Here is a 20,727-nt window from a genome sequence, read left to right as displayed (position 1 = left end):
GTTTGTCATCAGGGAACGGGGACAGATTCCCTCCCAGTCACCCCGAGGCCTTGGAACACAGCCGCTCATTCCAGGAGACAAACCAGGGGTGGGTGGGAGGGTCTCCTCCTTCTTCCAGGCTCCGCAGGTGTGTGAGCACAGTCTTCCTCAGAGCAGCCTCCCTGCCCTCACCCCTGGGACAAGGCAGGCAGGAAGGGGACACTGCACCTGTGTTGGCGACCCGTCCGGTTGGCATTTTCCTGCACTGCTGCGGGCAGGATGCGTGCCCCTGCAGTTCTCTGGGATCCCTGGACCCCCCAGGGTTGTCCTGAAATGAAAGCCCTGGAGGACACTTTTGCACTCAGTGAACTTTCTAGCTAAGGGTCTCACAGGGACAGACCTGTCCCTTTTGTCAACTCCCTGTGGTGCCCGGGTATGTCAGGGGCTCTACAGCAGGGGCGCGAGCGCATCCGCTCAAAGGACATTCCAGATTCTCAGGTGCCACCAGGGCCTCGCAAAAAGGTCTTCCTGGGGGAGGAGGAGGCCACCGCCCACGCAGGCAGGCGCTCAGCCCTGGGAGCCGGCTGCCTCTCCCCCAGAGGAAGGCCCTGCAGCTCAAGGAAGAAATTCCAGCCAGCAGTTTAGGATTTCCTCTGTGACAATTTTGTGTGCTTCTCCGTGTTGGAAAATAAATTGGGGAAACAAAGGGGAGGAAGTGAGAGAAACCCTTTCACACTACGCCCTCGGTCCCTGTCAGAGAGTCCTGCCCACCTGTCCTGCTGGTGCTCAGCCCGGCACCTCCCTCTCCCGCCTGCGCTCTCTGGGGAAAGACCCCCCCAGGCCAGGGGCCCGCCAGGTGCTGGAAGCCCAGACGGCACTCTATTCCCTCTGCTTGGGGTCTTGCCTTTGCCATTTGGTGTGGGCAACAGTGGGGACAAAGGGACCCAGGGACCGCTGAGCCACCACTGCTCATGTGAGCCCAACGTTCCTGAAGCATGGCCAGGGAACCCCTCTCCTGCTTCCTGGCTTGCAGCTGGACTGGACCCAAGGACACCGACTCCTTCCCGCCCGTCCTCCCAGGGGTGGAAACGCAGGCCGCAGGCTTCTGTGAACGGCCTCAGGTGCCCGGGCCCCTCCACCCTGGGGAGACTCCCCCGGCTCTCCTCTGTTTATGTTTACAACCCTTTCAAAATGTGGAAGCCATGCTTAGTTGAAGGCCATGCCCACACAGGCCACAGGCTGGATTAGGCCCAGGGGCCATAGGGCTTCTGAGCCCCGAGGGGCCTGGGCAGCAGGAAGGCCTCTGTCTCCACTGTGAGCTTGACGGCCCCGTGCTCTGCCCCCAGAGCCTCCGCCGTCTCACCAGCAGACAACTACGACTTGAGTGGCTCCACGGCATGCTGCAATTAAGGGCTGTGTGGCCGGGCCTGCCACTGTTGGCGTCCCTTCCACCCTCACTGTGGCTTCGTGTCATCTGTCATGCTTTGTGTCACGTATGCAGATGAGGTACCTGCGTGCTGAGCCAGGGTGCAGCGTGCTGAGAAGTCCTGCTGGGCCAGGAAGGGCGGGCGGCCTGAGCCTGGTGCTCCTCGCCCTGCTCCTGCAGCCAGCTCTGGGACAGGCCAGTGGGGAGGAGGGCGCGACTGCCCCATGGTGGCCTGGACGGCCCAGGGCACCCAGACAGCCTTGCCCTGGGCACCTGTAGAACCTGCAGAACTCTCCCTCCAGCACCTTCAGCGGCTGGCCCTGAACTCAGAAGGGCCTGGAGGGCAGCAGGGGGCCCACAGGGTTTGCTAGAACCAGAGGCAGAGCGGGCACGCCTCGCTGGTTCAGCCGACTCCCCACCCTGGAAGGCAGATCTGAGCCCTGGAACCTGGCTACAGCCACAGTTGCAGGATCCCAGAGGCTGCCTGTTTCACAGAGGATCAGCGCGGAATTCCTCGGCACAGCTGTTGCTATAATCGGGTCCCCTTAGGCAAGTGTGCGGTCTTGTTTGGACTCTCGGCTCCCACCACCCCCACACCCGGTGGTCTCAAGCTAGCACAGCAGCTGTGACCAAACCCAGGCACCCAGCGCTCTGCTGCCTTGCCCCTCCTGGAAGATTGGAAACATTCATCGTGGGAGAGAAAGCGAAGCTCCTTTTATTATCTCTGTTCCTCACTCACCCCCAACCATTTCTCCAAATGGAACCAGTTCTGCAGAAGCCAAATAAGCTGATGGCTCAGGGCATGCCCCGCAGTTGGCTGTGTGACATTAGCAAGTTTCTCAGCCTTTCTGAGCCTCAGCAGTCTCATCGAATAAGGTAATGCAACAGTGCCTGGGCAGAGCCATGCTATCATCAGTCCCATGGTTATGGTATCACATACAAGAGTGGGAACAGTCACCCACCTGCTGGCTCGGCTTGGAGGTTTGGGGGACCCCACTGCGAAGAGTGCCCAGACATCTGCTGTGTGAGCAAGAGGGAATTAGACAAGTGACGGTGAGCCCAGGCAGGCCTGACGGAGCCTGACCGCTGGCACTGCCTGCTTCAAGTTGCATTGTTCCTGGTCCCCAGAAAGCATGGCCTGCCGTTTTTAAGGGAATTAAAACTAGATTCTGCTTTGGAACACAAAGCGATGATCCCTGGCCCTCCCACCTCCAGGTAACTAACTGAGGGTTCCAGGTAGCTAACTGAAGGCTCCATTAACTAACTGAAGGCTCCAGGTAGCTAACTGAAGGCTCCATTAACTAACTGAAGGCTCCAGGTAGCTAACTGAAGGCTCCATTAACTAACTGAAGGCTCCAGGTAGCTAACTGAGGGCTCCAGGTAACTAACTGAAGGCTCCAGGTAGCTAACTGAAGGCTCCAGGTAACTAACTGAAGGCTCCAGGTAGCTAACTGAGGGCTCCAGGTAACTAACTGAAGGCTCCAGGTAGCTAACTGAGGGCTCCAGGTAGCTGAAAGCTGCCCCAATCCCCAACAGGAGAGTTTGTTCGTCCAGCCCAGGAAAAGCTAATGCCACAGGCCAAGGCCTTCCCATCTGTGTGACAGCCATCGCCAGGAGATCTATGACCCTTTTACTCACTTACGATTATTAAAGTTCACCTTAAATGGTCATCAATAGGCAGGGTCAGGCTGAAGTTCATCAATATGACTCTGTCAATATCAAGGTTATTTTCATAACTGAAAAGGGTCGAGAATAGAAGATAGATGTTAATAGGGAATTGATAGTCGCCCCTATGATTCGTACTGCCCACAGGGGAAGCAGAACCCCCTTGGGAGACACTGAGTCCACGGGGCCACTCGGGGGTCCTGACGGGCCATCACTGAGGACTCCAGTGGTCCCCTTCCTGGGTGGCACCCTCCTTGTGTGTGAGGGACCCCAGGGCTCTCAGGGCAGGGGCATGGCCACGGGGGAGCTGGGTGCTGTGTTCCTCGGGCCACCCCCCACCTGCCGCTGACACTAGGAAACCTGCGTAGGCAGAAGAAGGCACCAGAGAGCAGGACCGTCCTCTACGAGTGGACACCAGCCTCTCGGTTCCACTCCTGCCTCTGGGTGTGGCCCTCTTGGGCTTCGGTGCTTGGCCGGGGTCAGCAGGACTGTGGGAACCTGGTGCTGAGAGCGCAGTTGTCCTGGCGTTCTCACCGCACAGGGGTCATGTGACACGATGGTGAACCTGTGGGGGGGTGGAGGGCATGGCCGGTGGCCCTGGTCCACAGGTGGACGCTGACCTCCAGGCCTTAAGGTGTTCACGCTAAATAGCTGGCGCTTTCTGCTCGCCAATCGTACCTCAAGAAGGGGGTTTACTAAGCAGAGCCTCCACGGCGACCAGTGAGGCCGGGCAGCTAGAGGTGGTGCAGTCCCTGCCTGGTGACCCGCGGTGCTGGGTCTCGGCTCCTGTGGGCCGGCTGCTCTGCCCTGGGCAGTGAGCTCATCCCGGCTTCCTGCAGGCGTGGCCAGGGTTCAGGACCAGGTGGGTGGCCCTGCCCTTGGGGTCTCACCCCTGAGACATCCCCACGTCCCAGGGTCCTCTTCTGAGGTGACCCTGGCATCCCCTCCTTTCTGCCAAGTCCAGAGAGTCCTTTTCCAGATCAGCTGCAGCTGGTGAGAGCTGAGGAGGAGGAGGGGACAGGGAGCCTGTGGAGCTGAGGGTCAAGGTCACCTTCAGCTCATGTGGAATCACCAACTTCTGTTCGATACCAGTTTCCAGCCTGTGTGGTGGGCAGCGGCAGTCCTCTCCATCAGTCCTGCTGGTGGGGGACCAGAGCCCCCGCCCATCTGCCAGGACAGGCGGTCAGCCCAGTCCTGCCCCCAGCTCTGCCATGTCACAGTAGAGTTAGGTTCAGAGTCAGGGCAAGGTGGCCCGGCCTGCTGGTCTCCCACAGCCCCAGGAGGAGAGGCAATGGGCGGCAGGACTCCCATCCGGAGGGCTGCTCCGCCCAGGGACCCCTGATGTCCAGGACCATGAAGGCGCGTGCTGCTGTTTCTCTGGGTCCTTCATGAGGCGTTTCAGCCTTGCTATGGGGACCCTGCTCTGGGAACCCTGCTCTGGGGACCCTGCTCTGGGAACCCTGCTGTGGGAACCCTGCTATGGGAACCCTGCTATGGGAACCCTGCTATGGGAACCGTGCTATGGGGACCCTGTTCTGGCAGATGCTGGCTGCCCTGGGGTCAGAGGCTGGCTGACCTGGGGTCAGAAGCCAGAATTGTCCACACCTTGCTGCTTCTGTCTCCCCGCAGGGAGAGGGGCTGCCCGGCCTGCCACCCACCTGCACTGCCCTTTCGGGGACCTTGCCTTGATCCTATAGGTCCCAAAACCTCCACCTGAATCCTGGGTGTACCCCAGACTGCTGTGCAGATGTGGGAAGGCTTCTGTACCTCTCTGAACCGCTTCCTCCTCTGGTAATTGTAGCCCTTTCCCAGAGACTCATTGCAAGCTTCCACTGTGTTAATGGAGCCATGTCCCCAGTGCACCTCCTGGCACTCCCTGTCCTCGCTCACCTCCATCTCCCCTTTTACTGGTGACTGTCTTGTCCCTTGGACTGCCTCAAATGCTTCCACCAGGAAAGCTGGAGAAGTCCCAGCTGGGGGCGTACAGTGGGGGTACAGGCCCGAGCCCCTAGTGGCATTCTGTGACGTTGGACAAGCAGCAGACACCATCTGCCCCTCAGAGTGGACCCAAGCCACATTGGGACCAGGTGAACATGCAGCTGGACCTCCCTGCACCACCTGTCTGTCATGCCTGACCTCAGCACCTGTCCATGCTCGCCTCAGTCCAGACCAGCTCCCTGGGCTGGCCACGGCCTTCCAGCCAGGAGGCTCCTGGTTCTGAGGCTCCCACCTCTGCCCACCTCCAGCCCCACTCCCGCCTCAGCCCTGGGTCTCCCCTGTGGTGCTCGGCTCCCTTGGGTGGCCCTGCCCAGCCCCACCAGTCAGTCCCCAATCACGTGCCGTTCAGGGTCCCAAGGCGCCTTCCACAGGGTGGTGTAGACCAAGGAAAGGCGGTGTAGACCGAGGGTGCTCAGCATGGGATGAGGATGCAGAGGGACAGTGACCCGGAAGACACAGGCTCTGTCACCTGGAGACTGGCTGGCCCGGCATCAGAAAGCTGGGAGGCTGGGCAGGCCCCGCCTGGGCAGGGCTTGCAGGCAGAGGGGCAGCGCGCCGGCAGTGGGCACGCCAGTGAACAGAGTGTTCTTGGAACGTCTGAGAGCGGGCAAACCGTGCCCAGGCTCTGGGTCTGCACAGCTGTGCCAGCCGGCTGGGGCAGGCAGGCCCGTGTCTGAGGAAAATCGTGGGGCGTGTGGTTGAAGCCTGCTGGCCCGGGGTGAGCTCTTGTGACCAGAGCCCGGCAGAAGGCCCAGCCACACCCAGGCAGGCCGGGGAGGGAGGTGGTTCCTGGGGAGGCCTCTGGGGAAGGCAGGTCCCGCCAGGGCTGTTCCTGGGGCCTGGTGACAGAGCAGCCTGGGGGTTCTGGGGGGCCCAACGGAAGGGCTGAGAGGCAGGGGCCTGCAGGCACCCCTAGGGCCACTCCTTCCTCTCCTAGGCGTGTGGGGTTCTCTGAAAGGACCCCCAGGACAAGGTGTGGGGCTCAAGGCATGGAAATGCCATGGGCAGGGCGGGCAGGGCGCCGGCTGCAGCCGAGTGGACCAGGCGTGGAGGCCTCTCTGCGTCCAGGGGACGGGCTCTCCAGAGTCCAGGTCCCTTTGCCTGCCGTGCTCAACTGTGTAAATATTTTCCTTAGGAGTGAAGAGAGAGCCCCATTCATTGGACAGCTCTCACTTGAAAGAACTGAGAAGTATCTGTTTAGGCATAAAAGCTAAAAACAGTGTCCACGGCTCCTTAAAAAAATCATTTCTGCAGCTCAAACAGGGCCAAGCTGATTTTTTCTTAATGCAAAAAATAAATAAATATGACCCCACTCCCAGTTGAGAGCTCAAGAGTTTGTGTCAACACTGCTGGGCCTTTGCTCAGGGAGCCAGGGCCCGGCTGCCAGCGGGACGCCACCCAGCCCAGCTCAGCCAACACTCAGGCCTCGGGGAGCGTCCCCCGCCCTGGCCCGTGCTGGCCAGGTCAGGTGTGAGTCCAGGTCGGAAGGGTGGGGCCTGTGGCTCCTTTCCACCCATGTGCCCACCAGTGGCCTCTGTCCCTCCATGGCCCAAGCTCAGGGTGAGATGCCAGTGTGTCCCTGTGGCTCCGTGGGGCTGGTGAGGGGAGTACAAGCAGGTTTGCATCCAGGTGCCTGGGAGCGTCCCCCCAAGTAGCCCCCAGGCTGGAACCAAGACTTCAAGGCAATATTTACACCAGGGAAATTGGGCCTGGATCTGGAAAGAGAGCTAAGGATGAGAACTGTGCTTTTACAATTCCATCTTCCCAGAAAGGAGCACGGACTCAGGGCACTGCCGAGGGGGAACAAAACCCCACAGAGAGGCCGTCAGCAGTCTGCCACTGTCCTGTGCCCTCTGCTCGGACCGCCTTCAGCAGAAGCCTGCGCTCCGGAGGCCCAGGACCCCCCCAGGGTCAGCAGAGCCAGGCTCAGAGCCAGGACGGGATGCCTAGGGGTCCCCTCAATCTCCCCTCTGTAACAGCCCTGAGCTCCCAGCTTGGACTGCCCAGCAGCACCCACAGAGGAGGGTATCAGCTTCCAGCAGGTTCTAGGCTCACAGGCCTCTCTGTGGCTACCAAGAAACTACTTCAGAAATGGGAAGGAGGGAATGTAGATGAGAGAGCAGGGTTAGCTTGAGGGCCTGGGGCATGAGTGACAAGCCAGGGTCTCAGGGGTCTCTGGCCAGGTGGGGGGAGGCCTGAGCCCACACTTTGTCCACTTCCTTCGGGTTCTGGAGTGGCCTGTGGCCAGGGCCCGCTCTGGACTCCCCCGTAGGTGTTCTTCCCCAACCGTCTCTGGAGGGAGGGCAGGCTGCTGAGACCCTGATGTAGGGCACCATGCCCCTCGGCCGAGCGCAGCTGTGAGCCGGAGATGCCGTGGGTGTGCGTCTACTCCTCACTGACTTCCTGGAGAACAGAGGGTATTTATTTTAAGTCAAAAAAGATATTTTGACCAACCCCACTTAGCTAAATCCTGGCACTGACACTCGAGAGAGAAGCGAAATGCCGGAGGTCAGACTTTGCTTTTTTGGCTAAAATGCTTAATCAAAACACACCTAATACTTCTGCCGGGGTGCAGAGAAGTGGAGAGCCCAGAGCCACTGCCAGCAATCGACAAGCCAGCGGTGCGTGTGCTGAAGCTAAGCTAGCAAAATAAAGAGGGTTTTCAGCGAGGCAGCAGCCGGCCGGGGCGGACGCCAAGGCTGAGAGGCTCCGGGAGAGCGTCCGGCGGTTTTTCCACCGAGGTCAGCAGCGGGTGAGGAGGCCGAGTTAATGGCATTCATACCTGCCAAGGCGGGCCATTAAATAGGGGCAGGCAGTTCCGGAACACGGCTCCAGCCCACCGTTCCAAGCTGTGCTTCTTTCTGGAAAGCCACCACCGGGCACTGCTTCCTCCAAGGGGCCGCTGGGCTGGGTGCCCCCACCGCAGGCCTTGTGTGACTGAGGAGGGCCCAGGAACCGGACCCGCGTGGCTCTTCCCTGCTGCCTGGTGGTCCTTTAGCTGTGGGTCAGTAGAGCCCCACGGCCCAGCAGCCACAGGCAGCAGCCCATCCCAAGGGGCCCTCTCAGGGGTCCACAGAGAGAACCAGGAGCCTGCCTGGGAGCCAAGGCTGTCCCCGGTGCAGGCCTGGCGGTCTCAGGTGGAGGCCTGCGTGGTCTGGTCGGTCTCTTGCTTGGTGCCTCCTGAACTCTTAGGCACAGTGTTGTCCGTTGTCCCTCTGTGTCCCTATCCGATGACAAGCTGGGTGGGGGGAACCTCCCCTAAGTCTATACTGGCTCCTCCAGGAACGGAGGGAAGGGGCTCAGAAGGTATGGACGGTGCGTTCACAGGGGGGCTCCGCCCCGTTTGAAGGGTGGTGGATGCAGTCACCCTCAGCTCCAGATCTAGGTGACATATGTCCCTTAATGTACGTTTAGGGACAGCAAGAGGGCCGTGGAGGCCACGCAGCTCCTGACGTGCCCTCTGTGCGGTGGTGTGGGGCAGAGTGACCCTGCTATAGGGTGGCTCTCTGGCTCCGCAGGGGAAGTCCTCACGTTGGTGTCTTGACCCAGGCTCCCTGGCTGGACTGATGATTGTGGGTGTGGGTGACTGGACACAGGCCAAGGGGCCTGTGGGAGCAGGCGGCAGGACCCACCAGGCCTGGGAGGGGATGGCCTGCACTGGGGTCCCTTCTCCTCAGGTGAGGCTTCAGCCCAAACTGTCCCCACGTCCTCTCAGCCTGGCCTGGCTCCATCCACCAGGAGCTAGGAGTCTTCAGAGAGGAACCGGCCCCAGCTCTGCCTTCCGCTGCTGCCTGGAGCCATCCTAGCTCATGGGCACCTGCCGCCCCATCCGCCAAGTGGCCACACACCACATTTACCTCACGAAACACCAGGAGGCTTTTGAGGCCACCAAGGTGTCGAAGGGCCCTGCCAGCCTTAGGACGTGGTCCGGGTGGGCATTGCCCCTCGACTGCCTCTGGCTGAGCTGGACCTGGGAAGGGCAGGAAGGAGGGAAGCCCACAGTGAGAAGCGGCTTGACCAGTGGAGGGCAGCGGGCGGGCTGGGCGGACACGGAGGGCAGCGGGCGGGCTGGGCGGACGCGGAGGGCAGCGGGCGGGCTGGGCAGACGTGGAGGGCAGCCCGTGCCCAGGGGGCACTACTGGCCAACAGGGCGCGAACCTGGGCCCTCTGGCTATGGGCGTTCAGTGCTGGGGGCATCCCTGACCACCTCTCTCCCTGCCCACTCCAGGGGCTCGGCTTTCTACAGGTGCAAATGGACAGAGTGGGCTCTGGCTCGACCAGGTAGGAGGCCACCTGAAAACATCTGACCAGGCCAAGGGTGGGGCCCAGCTCAGCGCTCAGGGCTCCAGGATGTGTGTGAACGGCGGGCAGGCCGGCCCTGGGGCGTGCAGGCTGGGGTGTGCTGGCCAGCAGAGACGTGAGCAGCGAGTTCCGGCACGTGTGTGGGGTGCAGGCAGCTGGGCCCCGGTAGGCTTCAGCCCCCTAACGGTGCCTTCGGAAGCCGAGGCTGCAATACAAGCCTCTCCCTCATCTTGGGGGGCCCCAGGGTCACTACTGTGTTGGGGCATCCTTGCACCAGAGCTGGGACAGCCCAGCTGTGCCCTGCCAGAGCCAGCCCGAGGAGGCCTCCAGAGCCCCACCTGCAGCCAGGCTCCCAGGCCTGGCCACACTCTTCTCAACAAGGCTCTTTTTCTGACCTTGACAATGACCTTGATGCTCATGTGGGCCACCATGGTATGACAGCAAGGACCTTGCTGCCCGGAGGAGGCAGCCTGGGAACTGTTCCTAAACATCACGTGGCATTTTTGGACAGGCTCAGTGGGCGCCTGGGGATTTTCAAAGCTCCATCCCTGGGAAGGGTCCCCAAGAGGGACCTGCCAGGGAGGGCGCACCCAGCCTGGTGGCCGCTCAGGCTGTGTGGGGCCTCCTTTGACAAAGCTTGATGCAGGAGGAGGGTGGGAGATGGGTGAGGCTTGAGGGCCACCCAGCCGGAGGTGGCCATGTCCCTGTGCAGCAGTGTCTGGCTGAGGCAGTACAGGACATGGGGCTGAGTCAGCTCAAAGAAGGGTCCTCCCCGTGGCCCCCGCTCTCCGAGGCTGAATCTTGCCCCAGGGGCACCAGACACCACTCTCCTTGAAAAGATGAGAACGCTGGTTTTCTCCTGGCTCAAGCTGCACCCGGAAGCCAGGAGGGTGACGACCCCTGCCCCCAACTCCTCTCCTAGAAACTGTGGCACAGACACCCCGCCCTGTGCAGTGCAGACCCAGGCCTCTGTCCTCGCTGGGTTGTGTCCAGGCGCAGGCCAGGGCAGATCTGTCTGTATCTCTTCCAGGAGCCTCTGGGAGCAAGGCTTCTCGGAGATCCGGGTGGTCAGCTTCACTCTCTCCTCCTGCCTCAGCACTGGCCGAGCCTTGGGCCGCCCTTCCTGGCCCTGGGTTCAGGAGTGAAGACAGAACACAGCCTTCTGCAGCCTCCCCGCTGAGCCTCCCCTTCCCGGCGCAGGCCCAGGCAGAGCTTGGTGACCTGGCCGTTGGCGAGTCTCTGCTGATGCTTCTCGGAGCCACACTGTGGGGTTCACCGTCCTCTGTCTCCCCCTCTTTCTTCACTTACAGCCACTTTCCAAACCACATTTTCAGAATCTGTTAAAAGAAGCATAAAATTCCCAACTGGTCAGAATCCCACACGGGGAACATGCCTTCTTGTTATGACAGCTGGGCGGGCACGCGCGCCAGGCCTTGGAACACGGCACCCGGGTCCTCTCCCAGGCTGCGTGGGCCCCGGTGGCACCAGGGTCCTTGCCAGGGGAGGGGAAGAGAACTCCGTGTTTGACACCTTCCTTGTTTCATTTTTCAGGAGTTAATTTCAGATTTGGTTTCCACTCTAATCTACACGTGTGAGTCCACAGGAGGCCCTTTTGACCCAGGGGACAGTCCAACACTTACAGCTCATGTGTCGTTTACTCAGCTTAGAAAGCCCTCTGGGACCCGTCCCCCACGTGCCGCCCCCTGGAGTGGAACGTGTTGGTTTGGGGGAGCGATGCTGGGCCAGATGCCACGGCTGTCCTGAGCAGGGCCAAGGAAAGCTCCGTGTGGAAGCTCTGCGCCGGGGGGAGCGCCAGGCCACGGCCACTCCTCTCCGTGGTCACCAGGCTTGTCCAGCAGCAGCAGGAAGGCAGGCGGTCCCGTGCTGCCGGGAGGCCGCAGCTTGCAGGGAGGGTCTTGTGGACGCACAGGGCGCTTCCCGGAGGCCACACACTGCGGCTCTCGCCTCGGCCTGCCTTCCTGTGAGACGCCTCCATCTTCCCAGGGACCTGGGGCTCTCTAAAGGGCAAGACCGAGGGCGACCACCTCTGACTTGCCAAGCAAGAGGAAGCCGAGGGAAGGGCCTCCCCACGTCCACCTGCTCTGCTGGGACTGGGCTGTGCTCCCCTGAGCTCTGCCTCCTAAGCCAGACTGGAAGCTGCTGGACGGCAGTGGCCGCGTCTGCCCTCTCACCCTTTGCTAGGCAAACACGGGCTCCACACGCTTTGCTGGGTCTGTGGGTGGAACACATCCCGGGGTGCTCATGCCCCTGATTTTGTAATGACATGTGTGGCTTGCCTTTGGAGGGACCTCACCCAGTTCCTGCAGGGCAACAGTGGAGCTACACAAAGTGGCTCCATCTCTGAAGTGGAGCCATTAGGAACCAGTGACAATGCTTCCAGGGAGAAGATGTCCCCTGGGCTTAAAGTCCTCAGCCAAGGGGTCCCAGGAGCCTCAGAGCCCTTTGTGTCCCGCGTGGACACGCCGCAGGGCCTGGTCCCATTACTGCAGAGGACAGCAGGATCTGCCCAGATGCGCAGCCTGCTGCAGCTTGGTGCTCCAGAAACTAACGGCTGCTCTTGAACTTGTCTTGCAGCAAATGCTCACGGATCCCGAGGTGCCGTCCCAGGAAGGCTGCATCCGAAAGGTAGGAGAGCTCGTCCCGTCCTCTCACGTGCTCCCGTCCCTGGGTAGAGGATTGTGTGATTTGATTGTCCGCGGGACACCATGTGGGTTCTCCGTTGCTGCCCTGCTGGTGTCCAGGAGCAACGCGCCATCAGGGGCCATGTGTGCTCAGCGCGGTGCCTGGGGTACTCGGGGCAGACGCTCGTTTTCCTTGTGGAAGCAGGTAGGGTCACTGCACAGAGCCATCTCATTCATGAAGACAGGAGAAGCTGTGGGCGCGCCTGGGGCCAGGCAGATGGGTGCAAACCAGACAAAGGCAGGTTGTGTTGACTTAGCCATCTTCCCTGGATACTCACATGAAGAGAATCTGGGGGAGGCCACTGGCGGCAGACCCAGCAAACCTGTTGTTACTCCAGTGTCACTTCAGATAAGCAAACCATCGTGAGAAAGCAAAGGTGTCAGCTTGGGCTCTCTCGAGGCCTCCCCGACGGGGGCTGGATACGAAATGACAGGCACCAGCTCTGAAAGATCCAGAAAGGCAGCAGGGGCAGGGGAGGCACACCTGGGCCTCATGTGAGTCCCATCGGGACAGCCAGGGGCAGGAGCTGACCTCTGAGCCTGGAACCACTCGCCAGGTAGAGTCCAGCATCCACCCAGGATGAGCCTGAGTCCACAGGCCTGCAGACACACGAGGACAGGTGTGTGTGCACTCGGCCTGCAGCTGACCTCGTGTCTGGGATTTCAGTGGTGTCCCCCCCGGGCATCCTGACTCTGAAACAAGAAGAGCCCCTGTGCACGTGCTGCACCAGGCTCTGCTAGGCGGCTCCGCGTGGGCGCTGGGGGGGCTGAGCCAGCGCTGACCACCAGCTCCCAGTGGGTGCGGCTGGCTTGCTATTAAAATCACCAGCAGGCCCTGCTGACCTTGTGGGATGACCGGGCTGAGCGTCCGGGCACAGGGGAAGGGAAGGTGGTGCCAGGTCTGCTGGCCGGCTGCGCCATGGCAGGGGCCAGCTCCCCAGGCACTGAGTCGGAAGGACACATGGTGTGGCAGGTGTTTTCTGGCCCTGAGGTGGCTCCTGAAGGACCTCCGGCCCTGGCTGAACCTCTCACCTTCCTCATCCCCATCTCTGTGGGATGTTCAGCCCCGGAGGGATCCTTCTGGGGGACAAGGTGTCTTTCTCAGTCCCTGCTGCCTGCCCGAGGCCCGAGGCCTCCCTTCCTTCAGGTGTTTGCTCTATGGCTCAAATTGTGGCGATGTTCTGTCCCTCTCTCCCTCTCCTTCCCTGCCTCTGAGTGAACTTGTATTTCCCAGAGGACAGAGGGCAGCACAAGACAGGAAGCAGCTTTCCTCTCTTCCTGCCCTGAAACAGGCTGCCGTGGACTCTGACCTTGTGCCGTCTAGAGCGGGCAGGAGACCTTGGTTTCCCCACAGCCACTGCACAGGGCACCACGCCAGGTGTGGTGAGCCCCCTGATGTGCGGTGGAGGCAGCCCGGCAGAAGCTCAAGGTCGAACTGGGTGCTGGGATGGGTGGAGGGGCTACCCAGCCCCCAAGGACGAGAGTCCAGGCAGAAGGTCAAAAGGTCAAGTATAAGTTGAAAGGGCCATGGGAAGAGGAAAGCACTGCCCACTTTTGAACCAGACCAAAACAAGACAGGGTAAGCACATCAGTGGTCTCCCTCCTCTGCCCACCAGCGGCACTGTCTGTGATCTGCCTTGTGCTGTCTAAATGGTGGACCACGAACGAACGAGGTCTTGTCTGCTGAGGCCCAAGTTTGTTGGGCTCCCTGTGGCACCAGGTGCTGAGTGGCCAGGGACCCACTGGTAGCTGCCCCGTGTGCTGGAGCAACCCATCAAACACAGGTCCCTGTGAAGCTCACTGCAGCTCTTCAGGCTGAGGGGCTGCTCGGATCCCAGCAGATCCAACCCCGGGGCAGCTGAGCACCAGGGAGGTCACTGATGGGCACCAGAGCCCAGGGTATGTGGGCAGCTGGCTCTGCCCTGGCTCCCAGCCCAGCCCTCTCCCTCCCACTGTGCTGCAAGGGGAGGGTGGGGGCTGCTGAGGGGCATCCTCACCCATGGCCGCCACCACCTCCCACCAGACTGAGAAGTTGCCACTCAGGGCCCTGCGCGCGTGGGATCCCAGGATTTCCAGCCTCGGAACTTGGCCGTCAGTCGCATTCAGGGGCCCTGGTGCTTGCCTGCGGTCACTCTGGTGGGATGATCAAAAACCCAAGCAGGGTGCTGAGGTCTGGGAGGGCAGAGGGACCAGACGGAAAGACAGCAATGGGGGTCACAGGTCAAGGCCAGGAAGACAAGGAAACAGGGCCCATCTGCGTCTCTGCCAAGCTGAAGCCTTGGGAACAGACAGGTGACTACAGCTAGGGGCAATTGGAACATAGATACGATTTGTTTGTTGCTAATGTAACCCCACGTGCCCTAGTGTGCCATGGTAAGGATGAATTCAGTGAATTCTGGAGTTGGGGTCACCCAGAGACGTTCACACTTGCACTAAAAATATAACAGAGAAGCACCGGGCTGGGAGGCTGTGTGACCTTGGGCTGGGAGGCTTGTGACCTTGGGCTGCTCAACTGACATCTCAGAGCTTCCCTTTGGCACTCCTGGGAAGGCTTTTACTTCCTGTCTTCCGTCTGCTTCAGTGAGATGCAAAGGAGTCAGCTAATTCTATGGGGGCTTGACCCGTTGGTGCAGAAGGGTGGCTTAGGGGTCAGTCGCTATTATAAATTCTCCGCGTTGGAGAGAAGGTGGCTGCAGGGACCACCGAGCTCACAGGCCCGGGACCGCCCAGCAGCGGCGGAATTTGAACCCAGGCCCGCGGCGGAGCGGGGCGGGGCTCCCATCCGAGCGACAGCCTGTGAGCAGCGCCTGGCCTGAGCCCGCCCACAGCCCCCCAGTGCCCCTCCCCGCTCCCCCTTCGTCCACCCAGGCTCCCTCGGCTGGTCCTCTGCTCCTGGCGACCCCGCGCCCCCGTGACCGCGCAGCCCCCGACGGGCGCGGAGACGTGACACCGCTCCTCTCCGCCGCCGTCCGGTGCCTGGGCCACCCCGCGGCCCGGGCGCTTCCTGAGAAGTCGCTCTGGCGGGTCGCTGGGCCGCGTCCCTCTCGCGGCGCGGACCTCGGGGACCGCCCCTGCGCCGGGACTCTATTTAGTCTCTGTTTACTTAGAGGGAAAGCCCGGGGCTCCTGGAGAGCAAACATCTGCGGGAGATAATCTAGCGAGTTGTCCATCCATCACCGGCGCGCGGCTCCCTGGAGAGCGCGCGGAGCCCGTAATAAAAAGGCCGGGCGAAGAGGCTTTGGGGACGAATAAAGAGCCGCGTGAAGGGCTCGCGGAAAATGGATGGAAGACGTTATTAAGGCTCAATGGCCGTCTTATCAAAATCCAATAGGATAGACATTTGGCAAAAGGCTTAAATTTATTCTTTGACTTTCTGGAGGGCTTGAATTTATCCGTTAACAAGAGTGTAGTCCACCCGGGGTGATGGTATCAGCCGAAAGAATTTTGATTCAATCTCTTTGGTGATATGAAAAGGGGAACACAGCCCCGCGGCCTTTCCCTTTGTCCCACTTTATCTTGTTTTCTTTCACCGCCTTGAAAAGGAAGGACGGCTAATACAGTGCTACAGTGGGAGAAAACAGACTGAGGAAGTGCCCTCCCCTTTTGTGTTTTTATTTTCTCTCCTCCTCCCCTTCTCTACTCCCCCCACCAGACACCTCCTTCATCCCGCCTACGGCATTAGGACTTGGACCAGAGACCTGAAAAGGTGAGGCTGCTGGAAAGGAGCAGCCCAGCCAGCCCCAGGGCGCAGGGCAGGCAGGAGCCCTGATGGGTCCATAAATCTCCCCCCACCCCCAGCCCCCTTGTTATTATCTACAAAATGCTACAGGTCATAAAAGTCACCTGGTAGCCCAGCCTCCTGTCCCCCAAACAGGGTGATGGATGGATAATTATGATCTGTGAGATGATTATTTGGGCGTTAGAGCCCTGGCCTCTCCCTCGGGAGGTTATCTGGCCGTGTGCTTCTGTGTGGCCCCAGGCGAGATGCCTCTCAGGGGAACAGGACTCCCAAAGGTTCCCGGGCCCCAGGGAGGGACTCCTGATGAAGGGTGACTCTGTGCCAGGGGTGAGGAGAGCTCAGCGTGTCCAGGGAGGTGGGAGCAAAGACAGGAGCAACTGCCCAGAGTCCTCTGCGAAGCAGCCACTCGGAGGCCCCTTCCGACCGACCGACCGACCGACCGCGGCCTGGCTAGGCTGTTGAGCTCAGCACAGCACTGGGCAGCCAGGGGTGGAGATCAGCTTGGTGGCCTCCTGGGGGAAGCAGAGTATTTTCTGTGCTTGTGGATGAGGGCTGGGGAGGAAGAGGAGGGCGGGCCAGGGATGTGGCTGGGACCAGAAATGGGAAGGCCTGAAGCAGCGGAGCTGGAATGAGAGGCTGCCCTTCACGCATGGGCTCCCGCTGGCATTCCCTGGCGCCCGAGGCACGCCATCACGCCCCTTGCCTGGGTGTCCTTGGTTATTTTGAGGTCTGTGCCTTTGAGGTGCATTTCCAGAATCCTGTTCCTTCAGTGTTTCAGATGCCTCTGGAAACAGGACTCCCAAAGGTTCCTGGTTCCTTGGTTGCCCCCTAACCAGCCAGCCTGCTGGCACTCAGAACTCAAAGCTCTGCGATCGGCCTGCAGTTTTCCTACAAATGTAATTAAAAAAAAAAAAAAAATCACACCAGTCTCTAACCCTAAGAACCCTGCAATCAAAATTATTAATTTGCATGTAGGATCAGTTATGTCTTTATGAAACCAAAGTGTGTTTAGCTGCCCCGGAGACAGCCCCGAGTTGATTTTGATAATCTCAGGCTGAATAGACTTGCCTCGTCGCAGTAAGCCGGGGACAAAAGGCTGGACAGTGTCTGAAAGCCCTTTGACGACACGTCTCTCTTTCCATTGTTCGGGGGCTGCTGATAAAAGAACCGGGAGTCCATTAATTCAGTGAATGAACATATCGTAAAGTCAGTCCCCTCTTGAGAACAATAATGTTGAGGTCAGCTCTGGTCGCCATGGAAACTAAGTACTCCTAAGAAGTTCGCATCCTTGATTTTGCTGAATCAAAGGCTGCAAAGCGGAGAGGTGTAATGCGGCCAAGAGCAGAAAGTCGGCAGCGCCACCTCTGCGGGTCCCTTCCCAAGAGGGCGCCGGGTCAGTGGCCCCGGGTTCCCCGAGCGGCCCTGGGGACCAGCCACGCCTGGCTTCTTCTCCCTCCTGGGGGCAGGAGGACCCCGTTTCCACAGCTGCTGACGCTCATCTGGAAAGACCAGGGCAGAACCAGGCAGAGGGAGGGGCCGCAGTGGAAGCCTCTGCAGGCCCAGGCCCTGGCGGACTCTGCCCTCTCCCCCTAGCAGTCCCTGAACTTGCCTTCACGTGCTCTGTGGCCCCTTCATGTGCTGATAAGGGTGACGAATGTCCCTGGAGCATGGCCTGGGCGAGTTATGGGTGGCCCCAGACTGGAGGACCACTATAGAAACGTGGTCTCGTTGCCTGTCTCCTCAACTGAGTGCACTGGCTACCCTCCCCGCCCCACCCCCACATGCAGATCCCTTAAATCAGCCTCAACATCAGATTAGGCTGGGCAAGGTGCAGCTAATTAATTTCCTGTGAGGTAATTTATTACCTGCCGCAGCCGCCCGTGGTGTCGTCTCCAGGGCCCTGCGTGTCAGAAGAGGCCTACAGGCACAGGGTGCTCAGGGCTCACCAGGAGGGGCTATTCATTTTCCCCCGTATGTGAGGAACAGATGAGCTGGGGTCTGTGGCCAGCATCTGAAGGCCCTGGAGACGGAGGGCCAGCCCCAGGCAGGCAGGGCAGGGCTCTGCTACCCGGGGTCACTGCAGCGTGTGAGAGCAGTGTCACCCACCCTGCAGACACTTTCTGCTGAAGCCCAAACCTCAGCAGCAGGCCCACCCCCAGCCCTCGGGGAAAGATGCAGAAGCCACCAAGCGCACAGTCCGCAAGGTTAGCCCTGGGCGCTTTTCCCCGGAGGGGGGGCAGGGACAGCCCATCACCCTCCCAGCCAAGTCTGCTTGGGCCAGTAGGCAGTTGGCCTTGAACCCTGGAGTTGCACCTTAGGTGTCTCCCCGGCCTGACCAGAGATGAGCCCAGGTCCTAGGGCCCTGTGTGGTCCAGGGACAGACTCAGGAGAGGAGGGAGCAACAGTGCCGGGCCCCAGGGACAGCAGAAGAGGAGGTACCCGGGCTGTGCTGGGAACCAGGGAACCAACTCAGCCCCATGGCCTTGCACCCGAACCTGGTGGTGGAGAGTGTCAGGCCTCTTGGAGGACACCTGCCCAGGTCAGGGTTCACAGGCCTGTCTGACCTGCCTCCCTCCCCTCCTCCTGTCTTGGGGTGTCTGGGCAGCCCTGCAGGAGGACGCCTCTCCGGCACTGGCTTCCGAGGCAGGATTTATTGGCTGTATTATCGGCTTTATAGGAGCCAGATGGAGGCGTCAATAACCTTGGCCCGTAATCTTCAGGTGGGTGCAATATTGAGTTAATTAAATCGTGCCACACTATTAGGAGAGAAATATATATCAGCTCTGAGTTCTGTTTTGCTTCCTCTGCTTTAGAAGCGCCAACACCTGCCTCACTGCTGTGGGTGCTGCTCCGTGGAGTAGGGACCTGGCAGGACCTGGCTCTCAGGGCCTGGTGGTGGCCTTCAGAGCACCTGCCTTGTCTTACGGTGGGACTCCGTCCTCAGGCGTGTGAGGTTGACTTCTGTCTGTGCAGGCGCGTGCTAGGTGTCTGGTGCCTCTGCAGGGAATGTGGGCCACCCACCCCTGTGCTGTGGACCCTTGGGACCTCCCTGTGGCCTGGCCACTGGCTTTTGGCCATGGCATGTGTGCCCCTCCTCTCTGAGCCACTGTCCCTGGGGTGCTTCTCCAGGTGTGAAGCCACAGGGAGTGGAGGTCCCAGCTGGTGTTTCCCCAGGAAGGTAACAGCTCAGAGCCAAGGGCCAGCACCTGTGGTAGGCATGGCCCGCACAGGCCCTTGGAACCTGGAAGAGAGAGGCCCTTCCCAGCTCCCTGGGCCCAGCTCTGAGCCCGGGAAGCTCCCCCATGAAGGAGGGTGGAGGGCCTGGCTTGGAGAGGGTGGGGAGGGGGCGCAGCGGCACCAGCAACCTGGGCTCACCTCCCGCCTGCACATTTCTGTGAGGTGAGTCCTGACCGCTGACTCTGCAGGGCCGTGTGGGGTCCCAGGTGGGACCAGTCAGCAGCTGGCACTGAGGGTCCCACCCCTGTCCTGTTTCACAGCAGTTCTGGCTCCGCCTGGTCCATAGTGTTGGGGACAGGAAGCAGTGTGGCGTAGAAGGAGGGGAAAGACAGACGTGGGGTAGCGAGAAGGGGGATCCCACCTTCCCTACCCCAGCAGGCCCCGGGGGCTGGCACCATGCAGCACTGTACTTCGCTCATCACCCACAGAGGGCCCGCCCTACGCCAGGATACCCACCATGCCATGCAGGCGCCTTTACCCCCCCTTGACCACATGCAGAAGAGGTGCAGGGGGTGGGCCAGGGCTGAGGCAGCACCACTAGTGAAGAGGACCCTTTGGAAACACTGCCCGCCAGACCCCAAAGCAAGCGTGTCCTGCGCTCCCGCTGCTCCAGGGCTGCTCTGCAGGTGTCCAAGCCGCTGACCACCCCTTCAGGAACCATGGTCAGGAACCGAGCACTGCGGACATGGCTGAGTTCAGGGAAGAGCAAACCCAGGCCAGCTGGAGCCCTGGAGGGAGGTGCACCTGCAGCTGTCGGCATCAGCCATCCTGTGACTGCGGCTGCGACTAAGGAAGCCTGTCTTCCCCCTTGGAACCCCGGGCTGTAGAGGGAGTGTGCTCCCGCAGGCCAGGGCACAGAACCTGGCCCTTCTGCCCATGCCTGCCCAAACCAGTCACCTGCCCCGGCACCCAGGACTGTGTGGAAAATGGGCTCCGTCTCCGTGGGAGATCTGCACAGCAAACAGTACAGACTGAGGACAGGGTGCTTCCTGGAGGAGGTCATGTCTGAGCTGACCCCGACCAGCTCCCAGGTCACTAGCTCAACCGCAGGACATCCCTGGAGGTGCGCAACTGGAGAAGGAAGCCCCTGGGCAAGGCTGAGACGCCGTGAGCATGTGACAGCCTGTCCTTTAAGCATGTCCTGTCATGCCTTCCCTGCCCTGTCCACCTCGGGCATCTGTGGAGTATCTCGAGGTGTCCTGGGGGCTGGCCATCTCTCTCACAAAGAGGCTGTGACCATGGATCCAGAGCCACCAGGGGAAAGGAAGACCCTCCCAAGAGGTGCCAGGCACGTCACAGGGGATGTCCCAGGACCCTTGGCTGGGCGGTTTGGCAGAGAATGTGTCTGGAACCGAGGTGGAGGACACCTGGGTGGCGCCTTGCTTGGTGCCATAACTAATGGGCCCAGGGCCTAAATGGCACTTAGGCCACCCAGTGTTAAGTGGGGGCCTTGCTAGCCAGCTGGCGGGCGGGAAGGTAGAGACACCCACGAATCTCGAGCGCTCATTGCCGAGGGAGAGACACCAATCCAAAAACGTCACCCCTGGTGACCCGACTCTGTGATGGTCTACCGAGGGCAAAGCTAGAGGAATGAGAAGGTCAGGGTGGGGCCGGGAGGCGAGCGGGCAGACATGGGCATCGGCCGTGCAAGTGCAGGGGACGTCGTGATGATGGGTACA

At 60.7% G+C, this 20,727-nt stretch overlaps 1 protein-coding gene across 4 annotated transcripts in view; it reads left to right on the top strand.

Moving 5' to 3' along the window:
- Prdm16 (PR/SET domain 16) overlaps positions 1 to 20,727 on the top strand; it is a 309,017-nt gene that overhangs the window by 141,107 nt on the left and 147,183 nt on the right. For all 4 annotated transcript variants that reach the window (XM_076861467.2, XM_076861465.2, XM_076861464.2 and 1 more), the window contains exon 3: positions 11,966 to 12,016. In XM_076861467.2, coding sequence (XP_076717582.2) covers positions 11,966 to 12,016 — 51 coding nt within the window. The remainder of the gene's footprint in view (positions 1 to 11,965; positions 12,017 to 20,727) is intronic.

Source organism: Callospermophilus lateralis, chromosome 7 (genome assembly GCF_048772815.1).
Source record: "Callospermophilus lateralis isolate mCalLat2 chromosome 7, mCalLat2.hap1, whole genome shotgun sequence".
Classification (NCBI taxonomy): domain Eukaryota; kingdom Metazoa; phylum Chordata; class Mammalia; order Rodentia; family Sciuridae; genus Callospermophilus; species Callospermophilus lateralis.
This window is presented reverse-complemented; position numbering and strand designations above follow the sequence as displayed.